Source organism: Arabidopsis lyrata (assembly GCF_000004255.2).
Source record: "Arabidopsis lyrata subsp. lyrata unplaced genomic scaffold ARALYscaffold_6, whole genome shotgun sequence".
NCBI lineage: Eukaryota > Viridiplantae > Streptophyta > Magnoliopsida > Brassicales > Brassicaceae > Arabidopsis > Arabidopsis lyrata.
The window spans coordinates 4059265-4070352 of NW_003302550.1; the positions used below are offsets into that span (position 1 = coordinate 4059265).

The 11088-nt window shown below is 34.3% G+C and overlaps 2 protein-coding genes and 1 long non-coding RNA gene across 5 annotated transcripts; 2 read left to right on the forward strand and 1 right to left on the reverse strand.

The window, feature by feature from the left end:
- Positions 1–641, reverse strand: LOC110227808. The gene is made up of 2 exons (XR_002331493.1): positions 243–641; positions 1–178 (listed from the first exon to the last, which is right to left on the reverse strand). It is a non-coding gene; the product is annotated as an uncharacterized LOC110227808 (long non-coding RNA).
- A 1511-nt stretch (positions 642–2152) lies between these two features.
- LOC9309512 (sulfate transporter 2.1) lies at positions 2153–6174 on the forward strand. Its single transcript, XM_002871362.2, has 10 exons — positions 2153–2745; positions 2890–2938; positions 3048–3496; positions 3772–4002; positions 4093–4219; positions 4545–4831; positions 4958–5151; positions 5268–5359; positions 5583–5659; positions 5762–6174. The coding sequence occupies exons 1-10, from the start codon at positions 2350–2352 to the stop codon at positions 5891–5893; spliced, it is 2034 nt and encodes a 677-aa protein (XP_002871408.1). The 5' UTR covers positions 2153–2349; the 3' UTR covers positions 5894–6174.
- Positions 6175–8352: 2178 nt separating this feature from the next.
- LOC9307479 lies at positions 8353–10797 on the forward strand. 3 transcript variants are annotated; one of them, XM_002871363.2, is made up of 3 exons: positions 8353–8956; positions 9313–10058; positions 10148–10797. In XM_002871363.2, the coding sequence occupies exons 1-3, from the start codon at positions 8669–8671 to the stop codon at positions 10581–10583; spliced, it is 1470 nt and encodes a 489-aa protein (XP_002871409.1). In that variant the 5' UTR covers positions 8353–8668; the 3' UTR covers positions 10584–10797. The 3 variants fall into 3 exon arrangements, with proteins under 3 accessions (XP_002871409.1, XP_020876325.1, XP_020876324.1); XM_021020666.1 differs by having other exon boundaries at positions 8568–8956; positions 10162–10797; XM_021020665.1 differs by having other exon boundaries at positions 8861–8956; positions 9218–10058.
- Positions 10798–11088: the final 291 nt, after the last annotated feature.

Genomic DNA, 11088 nt, shown 5'->3' on the forward strand with positions numbered 1-11088 from the left:
TTTGCTTGAAATTTTTAATCTGGTAAATGGACAATATTTTTAAAGTAATAAAAGCATGGACAAAAAAATGTAATCAGATTCCTATTAGTCTATTACTTAAGTGGACAACATTTCATATTCAGATCAATGATATTGTCCACAACATCTTTGGTTTCCTCGTAAACATCTTCTTCTCTGTCTGGCCAAAATGACGAAGTATTAGAACTATATGTTGATTGATATAAGAATAATGGACAATATACATCTTCGGTTTCCTCGTAGACATCTTTTTCTTCGTCTTCAGTTTTCTACTAGACATCTTCGTCTTCTTTTTTCTCTCGTAGACAACAAACATTTAATATGCATAATATCGAAATTGAATAACCAATTAAAACCAGTGAATCGTCAAATTTAGATGGGAGAATGAACTTGATTTAGATAGGAAAACTAAAAGATCTATTCTTGAGGATATCAAAATTTATAGATCTGAATTTTTTTATCTACAGTGGTGATATAGAAGAGAAGAAGACGATGGTGGAGATGGAAATAGATCTAATTAACTTCAAACAAATCTTATATCTAAACAGAGAAAGGAAAAGAAAAAGAGAAAGAGAGAAAGGAAGAGGATGAAGAGAGAGAGGAAGAGGGAGAGAGCATGAAACGATAAAAAAAAAAAAAAAGAAGATATTTGTGTGAGTGTTTGTGGAGAAAATAAGGAGTAAATGGTCATTTCCAATTTTTACAAAGTGGTATAGAAGAAAAGTTTTTTAAAATATGGTATTTTTGTAGGAAAAACTTGAGAAAGTGGTAGATTTGATAAATTTCCCTTTTATTCAAGTCTCATTTTTTGTTTTTTTGTCAACTATTCGATAGTCTTTTTTCTAGCTATTTTAGTGCTTATTAATTTTGACTTTCCTTAAGATGTAGAAAAAGTTCAGGATGAAAATTTGGATGGTTATGAAAATTTTCTATTTACAAAAGAGGGAAAATAACATAAAATACGTTTCATCTTCGATTGAGAAAAATATATAATTAACTATATTATTATCATTTAGTAGGAAAGTATGTCCATGCTTATTCCATACGCCAACATCATGTGGTTGTCTTCCATCTTATCTGTTTCTCCTCGCTAACCCTTTTGTAAAACATTATTTTTTGAGTCTATTGTTTACATTTTAACCCAAAAAAACATTTAATTTATACTAACGTCGTTGTTCTGTCATCATCTTATTACACATTATACATGATGACTGAAAAACATATACACATTCGTATACGTGTGCGATAATTACCTCGAGGCTTTGACTTTGGTTGGACCCATGAAGTTCAAGGCACACACATATAGTGTCCTCTCCACTTGGTCCGACCAAGACAAAGACATTTCATCTATTGGCTGTGGCATAACCACTTTGCTTTCAAAAACCCATCACATGTTCCATCATTGGGCTATCCAAAAGTCTAACCAATAATGTCAATCTATAAACCATTTTAAGTAATTAAACATTTTTCGTAGTCGTGTTTATTTTATTAAACCTCATAAAATGTGTTTTCACTTACGTTAACAAATCAAATATGTTTTCCCTTTTCATCATATAATGCGTAGATAATTAAGAGAAACTGTGTTTGACGCTCCATTTTCTTTTTTTTTTTGCCAACGCTCCATTAGTCCATTTCATGTTCACCTACCACGTCATTTCCCAGAGACACAAATTTCTAATTAGGGATACATTGTATAGGCTCTTTTTCCATATTGAATATCCTAAATTTTTTAAGAGATTCATATTGTTCGTACCTGAATTTCGAGTACTTCCTGAAAAATCCATAAAATGGGTACAACAGTTCTTTAATAATCATTTTGAATAAAACTCTATTATAATTACAATTGTGATCTTACACAAAATTTATTTTATATTTAATTTTGTGAAAGATCATGAAACGATCAAAATAATATTATCATAGAAAATGATTAAAAATTAATAATTATTTTGGATTATGTCTTAGTACTCAAATCATATTTTAGTTATCTGTGTTAAGACCATGATTTTTCACTATATCTCGAAACTAAATCTCGGATATCCTGAAATTTGAAAACGCTTGGAACGGATAATGTAGTTACCTCACAAGAGTTTGTACACCCCTGACATTTTATATTCAATAAAGCGTTTTTTTTTTTTTTTCAGAAAAGAAAACACTTTTTTTGTGCTTTTGGTTTAAATTAACAAAAAAATGGACACCATGAGATTCCACTAACTCATGTGTATATAACATTAGGGAAGCAGTCAATTCATTTCAGCATCCTCACACTTTGAATGCTCAATCACAGCTTCTTCATAGTTAAACTTCCTCACAACGTCAAAAATCGAGAAGAAGATGAAAGAGAGAGATTTAGAGAGTTTTGAATCTCTCTCACATCAAGTTCTCCCAAACACTTCAAATTCAACACACATGATCCAGATGGCCATGGCCAACTCAGGTTCATCTGCAGCCGCACAAGCCGGTCAAGACCAACCTGACCGGTCAAAGTGGCTGCTTGACTGTCCTGAACCACCTAGCCCGTGGCATGAGCTCAAGAGACAAGTCAAAGGCTCTTTCCTAACCAAAGCCAAAAGGTTCAAGTCACTTCAAAAACAGCCTCTCCCAAAACGAATCCTCTCTATCCTCCAAGCCATTTTCCCAATCTTCGGTTGGTGCAGAAACTATAAACTCACCATGTTCAAGAACGATCTCATGGCTGGTTTAACCCTCGCCAGCCTCTGCATTCCTCAGGTATATATATATATATATATATATATATATATATATATATATATATATATATATATATATAATATGCACAAACTTAAAAATAACATTTTGATCCGTCTAGAGATCTTAGCTTCAAGAATTCTGAAATTCATTTTTTGTGTGCAGAGCATTGGTTATGCAACTCTTGCAAAGCTTGATCCTCAATATGGCCTATGTAAGTTTATTTTACATATTGAAATTATGAGTTTTTTTCTCCTAATTAATAAAATTATATTTTTTAATTTCATGAAATTATAACTGGAGCGTACGTTGCACTTATACAGATACGAGTGTGGTACCACCATTGATATACGCATTGATGGGGACATCAAGAGAGATAGCAATCGGACCAGTGGCTGTAGTATCTCTTCTTATATCCTCAATGTTGCAGAAACTCATCGATCCAGAAACAGATCCCTTGGGCTACAAGAAACTAGTCCTAACCACAACCTTTTTCGCCGGGATCTTCCAAGCTTCTTTCGGGTTATTCAGATTAGGGTTTCTGGTGGATTTTCTGTCGCACGCAGCCATAGTAGGGTTCATGGGTGGTGCAGCCATTGTAATTGGACTTCAACAGCTCAAAGGTTTGCTTGGTATCACTAACTTCACCACCAACACTGACATTGTCTCTGTTCTTCGAGCTGTCTGGCGATCTTGTCAACAACAATGGAGCCCTCGCACTTTCATCCTCGGATGTTCCTTCCTCAGTTTTATCCTTATCACTCGCTTCATCGTAAGTGATTCTTTTGGTCCATTCACCTACCACTAAATCCTACTTTTAAATACAATATGAAAGTTCGTAGTTAAAAGAAAAAAAAATTAGCAATGACATATTATATGTTATAATATTGATTGTTTTATACGTAATATTTTATAGAAGAACAATTTTTTTTTTTTTTTTTTCAAATAATTAAATTTTGTAATTGTAAACACAATATTTGGAGATTTTCAAAGATTAAAAGTGTTGGACAATGAGCTGAATTTAGCTATGGATTATGTATATATTAGGGGAAGAAGTACAAGAAGCTGTTTTGGCTACCGGCAATAGCTCCGTTGATCGCCGTGGTAGTGTCAACGCTAATGGTGTTTCTGACTAAAGCCGATGAGCATGGCGTGAAAACAGTGAAGCACATCAAAGGAGGTCTAAATCCAATCTCCATTCACGATCTCGACTTTAATACTCCTCATCTCGGACAAATCGCTAAAATCGGATTAATCATTGCCATTGTTGCTTTAACCGTAAGTATCATCATTAACCAATTTTCCATTTGAACAGTATTTTTAATTTTATAGTCTAATTAGTTATCTTTTTTTTTTTATCCTTCTTAGGAGGCGATTGCGGTGGGGAGGTCGTTCGCCGGAATTAAAGGGTACAGACTCGATGGAAACAAAGAAATGGTGGCCATTGGATTTATGAATGTTCTCGGTTCCTTCACATCTTGTTACGCTGCTACTGGTAATTAGCTGATTTACTAATCATTTATTTACGAAGAATATAAGTCACCATCGGACTATATATTAACATATGGACCACTTTTTTCGGTGGAATGTGAAGTCCTACGTATAAAAGTCATTTTTGGTTGATGAATTCAATTTGATTACTGTTTCAAAACTCCTTAAATCAAATCACACTAATCACTTCTTGTAATTAATGGTTATGGCAAAAAAATATGCTTGTTTAACATGTTTTAATCATATAAGCTAGATAAACGTAATTGTATTTATGTAAACTATATGTTGTGAAGTCACGACCTAAATCGTATAACAATTTTGTAATTTAGGTTCATTCTCTCGGACCGCCGTGAACTTTGCGGCTGGATGTGAGACAGCAATGTCCAACATTGTTATGGCGGTTACGGTGTTTGTAGCACTCGAGTGTCTAACGAGGCTTCTCTACTATACTCCAATCGCCATCCTTGCTTCAATTATTCTCTCAGCACTTCCGGGACTAATCAACATTAATGAGGCTATTCACATTTGGAAAGTCGATAAATTCGATTTTCTTGCTCTCATTGGAGCTTTCTTTGGTGTTTTATTCGCTTCTGTTGAGATCGGACTTCTTGTCGCGGTACGTATATTACATTAGGTGTAAAGTAAACTGTACACAAATATCTAGGTTTATGAAAATTAATAAGAAGCATTTTAATTATATTTATAGATGAATCTAATTGATTGTGTGTTTTTGGGATGCTAGGTGGTTATTTCGTTTGCCAAGATCATACTCATATCAATTCGTCCAGGGGTAGAAACGCTCGGGAGAATGCCCGGGACCGATACTTTTGCAGATAGTAATCAATATCCTATGACGGTTAAGACTCCCGGAGTGTTGATTTTTCGCGTCAAGTCTGCATTGTTGTGCTTTGCTAATGCCAGTTCAATCGAGGAAAGGTACAAATATACAAACATTTCAGCTACAAAGTTTAAGAATTTATTTATATTTGACAAATTGGAATATATATATATATGGGAATATATGAATCTAATCATGTATGCTTGATCTATAGGATTATGGGATGGGTCGATGAGGAGGAAGAAGAAGAAAACACAAAGAGCAATGGGAAGAGGAAAATCCTCTTTGTAGTTTTTGATATGTCAAGTAAGTGGAATCATATGCAATAATGAAAATTATAAAGTATAGTTTACCACATTCTTTTTAGCAATGATCGATAAATGAAAATATCTCAATATATTGAGGTTTTTTTTTTTTTGTTTGGGGTTGATATGTCGAAATACATAGCCACGATAAGGAGAAAAGACTTGAATTTAAATTTGTATTAGTTTTCTTGTGTTATACCATTTTCGTATATATTTATTGATAGATTTAATAAACGTCGATACATCGGGGATTACTGCCTTGGTGGAGCTCAATAACAAGCTGATCCAAATTGGTGTTGAGGTACGTAATTAAGTTATAATCTTGTAAGTTAAAATCGTCGTTTCTCATTTATTGAAAAGAATTATGGCAACATATATATCATTTTGATATTTTGTTTTGCAGCTAGTGATCGTTAACCCGAAATGGCAAGTAATCCACAAGCTGAATCAAGCAAAGTTTGTCAGCAGAATCGGTGGCAAGGTTTATTTGACAATCGGGGAAGCTCTCGATGCTTGCTTTGGATTAAAAGTTTAAGAAACAGTTTTCAAATGATCATATGTGTTAACGGGTTATTGCATGTGAATTTTATGTGAGTTGCTGTGATTTAAATAATGTGATGCGTGCATGATCATGTATAATATTTAAGTACTTATGTGTAATAGAGTGCTTTGGTACGTAAGCTCGGTCGTGATTCAATAATGTCATGCAAACTATAATGTCGCGATCGATGTGTGTGTTTGTAACTCGCTACATTTGGAAATTAAATAATGTATAATATATGTATGTTTGAGAAATATTGGTGTTTGGTATGATTATTGAAATGAGAGATATATAATTTTTGGTATATATTTGGTATTGAAAATTCTAGAAACCGATTTGGAAAAGAAATAAAAACACATGTCTAGGTTCAATGTATCTTAGTCCGTTGAACAAAAGTACTACTCGTAGTATTAATTTTGTGAATCAAATTAGTGGAAGGACTTTATAGCGTCCTGATTACTAGTAGTACTGATGTCAAATCGGAAAAGTCAAGAGAGAGAAGCAAATATTGGAAGGGTTAATGATGTTTTCCAATTTAAATAGTTTAATCCCACTTTTAATTATTGAAGTTAATGGGCACTACTGTATTCACAATATTTTCTTGATTCTTCACACAGCTTCAATATATGCGCTAGGTTCACTGAATCTGATTAAACTTGAAGATAAAGTTGATTTGCTGAGGTCTATGTTTTATCATTATACTCTCTATTTAAAATTAGTACAAATGTGTTAATTATATGATTTGAAACACTAACCAAACACTTCAAGTTGCGTTTGTGGTCCAATGCATGTTTCTTTTTTTCCGGTCAATATGTGTGAATGATGGTAATTCCTAATTAAGATATTAATATGGATGTCATGGACCTAATTACTCTTAAAGACTTTTCATGGTGTTAAAGTTAATTCCTTTTCTTTTGTCTTTTAAAAATCTTTTAAAATAATTAATTTTATGAAAATTTTATTGCTAACATTTTGGTAGCGTTGATTGTGTGTGTTTTTTGTTTAGTTCAGTTTTTCTAAAGTGTTTTTTTTTTTTGTTCTTGAGTCAGTGAGTGGTGATAAATCATTCAGTAAGAGATGAAAAAAAAAAAAAAAAAAAATCATTCAGTAAGAGAAAGCATTGGACGAAGTTGGTCAACACCAATTAACCCCAAAAAATAAAAGTTTGTCAACTTTGCTTCCCACGTTTGTGACATTGCCAGTGTTCAAAAAAAGAGTCTAGAACATTGCCAGTGTTCAAGGTGACGGTTAGCGGACTGCTTCAACCTCTTAAAATCGTATAAGTTTAGTTTTAATGTATTTTCTCAATTTTCAACTACATAAATTTTAGCTTTTTATATATTGTTTTGATATGAGTTAAATAATTTTTTTTGTCTACCTTTTGTTTTGATTTAAGATTTTTATTTTCTAATAGATAGTTGTATATGATTTTTATGTATAATATTATATTTATAATGTGTTATGATAGAAACGCCTAAACAGCCTAAAATCGTCTATGTTCCGATTAGGCGTTTTAGGCGCTAGGCGTTGGGTCACGGTCCGCTTAGCACCTAACGCTTTCTTGAACACTGCAAAAGGCCAAAAAAACAATTTCTTCAAATAAATTTGGCTGATACTATTTCCGTCAAAATAGTACAGTATATAATTACTAAAAATGATTCTGAAATGACGAATATTTATACTCAATTTTTTTTTTAATATCAATTATGATTGTGTTTAACAAAGTTAGAAGCATTTGTTTTCGATATATGAATTGAATTAACTTTATAATAAGTTCATAACAATGAGTTTCTTATTTTTGAGACTAAAACCCAAAAAGCTGAAGCTTAAAGTTTTCTACTAGTAGTCCAGTATAAGTGTAGAGAGCTAAACGAAGGTGTTATGGACTCTAAGCCCATATTGTAGCGTTATACCTTTTTAGTGGACTAGACCGATGTCAACAAATGGGCATCAGGTTTTAAACCCAACACATTAGTTTATTTTTATTTTTGCTAAAAATGGTATATTTATTTATTTAAACTTTTCAAATAATTAATGTTAAGAAATTAAATATTCTCTATTTCATAATCTTTATAAAATCATATAATTTTCAAACATGGTTTAATTTTAGTTTATAAATTTATTTTCCAGAAAAAATGTAGAATTATAAGTAATTTTTATACTCTATAATTAAAATTGAGTAATAACTTCAGTGTAAAATCCACATATTATCAATAGAATATGATCAAATTTACATAACATGTCCACATATGGATAAACTATTCAAAAACATTAAAATTATAATCTTGCATTCATTTATTAAATTTAAAATGTACTAATATAACTAAACAATAATTACTACATAAAAACATGCAGATATAGGTAAGAACAATCAACAATGATAAAATTTGAGAAACACAAGAAAACACACAAAAAGGGAAACATATATATTCTTAGAATAAATAATATAATGTAAAGACAAAATTAGGTTAGGTAAATTAATAACAATTGACAAAATGCAAATACAGGAAACAAACAAGAAATTCCCCTAAATTATTGTAAGATTTTTTTTAATCATGTCTTTATGAATCAATTTCATCAGATCACAAATATCCGGGATCCACGTCGTGTGCTTATGAAATCACATACGTCCACGTGTCATAGTATCCATCTGGACCGCATATATTCATCTGCTTCGTCAACCTTGACGACTTCAGTTTTTTTTCTCTCTTGCCGTTGAAGCAAGTGAGAACCAAATCCCTCTGTTCGACCTCGCCGCGGTGAGAAGCGATGAAGTCGGAGACTTTAACATTAGTTCTGGTGTATCTCGCCGGAATCATGGAGAGAGCCGATGAGTCTCTGCTTCCAGGAGTTTACAAAGAAGTAGGAGATGCTCTACACGTGGATCCCACAGCTCTTGGAACTCTAACTCTGTTCCGGTCTATTGTTCAGTCTTCTTGTTACCCTTTAGCCGCTTACTTGTCTTCCAGACATAACCGAGCTCACGTCATCGCTCTCGGTGCTTTCCTCTGGGCCACTGCCACTTTTCTCGTCGCCGTCTCCACTACTTTCTTCCAGGTTTGAACTTCTTTACCTTTTTTGCTCTGTTCTAATCAGATCTGTTGGATTTTTGGAATTTGTTGGTCTGTGTAGCACAAAATCTAGAGCTTGACGGTGTTTGATTTAGAAAACTTTCAGTTTAGGCAATTAGACATTGATTTGAATGGCTGGACGATGTTGAAACAATTAAAGATCGTTGCTTTTTTGGTTTGATGTTGAGAATCATTTGTTTTTACGTGAAGACATTAGAACTTAAGACTGTGTCATTGTGTTCTTCAGGGGATTGCTTCGATTTCATTGCAAGTTTCATTTGTTACAAGGGTGAATCGAATGGATTTACATTCTTGCTATGTATGTTTGGTGGCTGAAACTAGGTGGCAGTATCGAGAGGGTTGAACGGGATAGGGCTCGCCATCGTGACACCCGCGATTCAGTCACTGGTCGCTGACTCAACCGAAGACAATAACCGTGGCATGGCATTTGGATGGTTAGGATTCACATCAAACATTGGTTCCATACTTGGCTATGTCTTTTCCATCCTCTTTGCCTCCAAATCTTTCAATGGTGTTGCTGGATGGAGAATCGCTTTCCTTTTGGTAGCATTCGTTAGCGTGATAGTAGGCATTTTGGTCCGCCTCTTCGCAACAGATCCTCACTACAGCGACAGAAAAATCACTAAACATGTCAAAGACAAACCTTTCTGGTCAGACATAAGAGATCTACTGCAGGAAGCAAAGATGGTGATAAAGATTCCGTCTTTCCAAATCTTTGTCGCTCAAGGAGTTTCGGGTTCCTTCCCCTGGTCAGCTTTCGCTTTTGCACCATTGTGGCTAGAACTCATTGGTTTCTCCCACAAAACAACTGCGGTTCTCGTAACCCTTTTCACTATTTCGTGCTCTCTTGGAGGTTTATTTGGAGGATACATGGGAGATACTCTCGCCAAGAAGTTCCCAAATGCCGGTAGGATAATCCTCTCTCAGATAAGCTCTGCCTCAGCAATTCCTTTAGCTGCGATTTTGCTTATCGGATTACCTGATGATCCTTCCACGGCCTTTAGCCACGGTCTGGTTCTTGTCATCATGGGATTATGCATCTCATGGAACGGTCCAGCTACAAACGGGTACGTTTAATTCTTATATTTCAATCTTCTTGAAACTTTTTGGCTTTTCTTTATTTCCGGAAGAATCTACTTGAAATGGTTTTATACAGTCCAATATTTGCAGAGATTGTTCCTGAGAGAGCGCGGACCAGCATCTACGCATTAGACAGATCATTCGAGTCAATATTAGCATCTTTTGCTCCTCCTATAGTAGGGATGCTTGCTCAGAACATCTATGGCTATAAACCGATCCCCAAAGGATCCTCAAGCTCGATCAAGATTGAAACAGACAGAGAGAACGCAGCATCGCTCGCTAAAGCACTCTACACAGCGATCGGGATCCCGATGGTCATCTGTTGCACAATCTACTCGTTCCTATATTGCACGTACCCGAGGGACCGAGACAGAGCGAAAATGCAAGCCTTGATCGAGTCAGAGATGCAACAACTCAATGAAGAAGAAGAAGAAGAGATTGAGGTGAAGTGTTTAGGAGCTGAAGAACACGATGAGACTTATTTGCTTAAGCAGCATCAGAATGAGAGTTAAGAACAGAGTCAAATGATGATGATTTGGGTTATTGACAATAGGGCTCCATACTTCAATTATTGGAAGATGGGGTCATAATTTTTATTTTTGTAAAAGAAACGCACTGAATACCGGTATATAACATTACAAGAACAGAGTAAAGGAAAATACGGAAAATTACTGATTTTATTTTTGTAAGGAAATATATTAATGAGTATTGAATGATTTATTCGCATTCTTAATTTGCAAATCCTATAATAAAATTAATGCGGAGTATTAATTTGGTAAAAACATTAGACTTAGTTAATACCGAACCGGAATTAAACCGGGTTCCGACAGAACAAGAGGGAGGCGCGTCAGTATATTGGAGTTATTTCCAATTTTGGGTTCTGATAATTCACTTTACTCTTCTTTCTCTCCCAAACTTTTATACACAAGGGAAGAAGATCCATCTCTCTCTCTCTCTCTCTCTCTCTCTCTCTCTCTCTCTCTCTCTCTCTCTCTCTCTCTCTCTCTCTCTCTCTCT

Coding starts and splice junctions, on each gene's coding strand:
- LOC9309512 (XM_002871362.2), top strand. CDS start 2,350: ATGAAAGAGAGAGATTTAGAGAGTTTTGAATCTCTCTCACATCAAGTT. Junction 4,003..4,092: donor TTGCCATTGTTGCTTTAACC/GTAAGTATCATC, acceptor TATCCTTCTTAG/GAGGCGATTGCGGTGGGGAG. Junction 5,660..5,761: donor TGATCCAAATTGGTGTTGAG/GTACGTAATTAA, acceptor TTTGTTTTGCAG/CTAGTGATCGTTAACCCGAA.
- LOC9307479 (XM_002871363.2), top strand. CDS start 8,669: ATGAAGTCGGAGACTTTAACATTAGTTCTGGTGTATCTCGCCGGAATC. Junction 8,957..9,312: donor TCTCCACTACTTTCTTCCAG/GTTTGAACTTCT, acceptor GGCTGAAACTAG/GTGGCAGTATCGAGAGGGTT. Junction 10,059..10,147: donor AACGGTCCAGCTACAAACGG/GTACGTTTAATT, acceptor GGTTTTATACAG/TCCAATATTTGCAGAGATTG.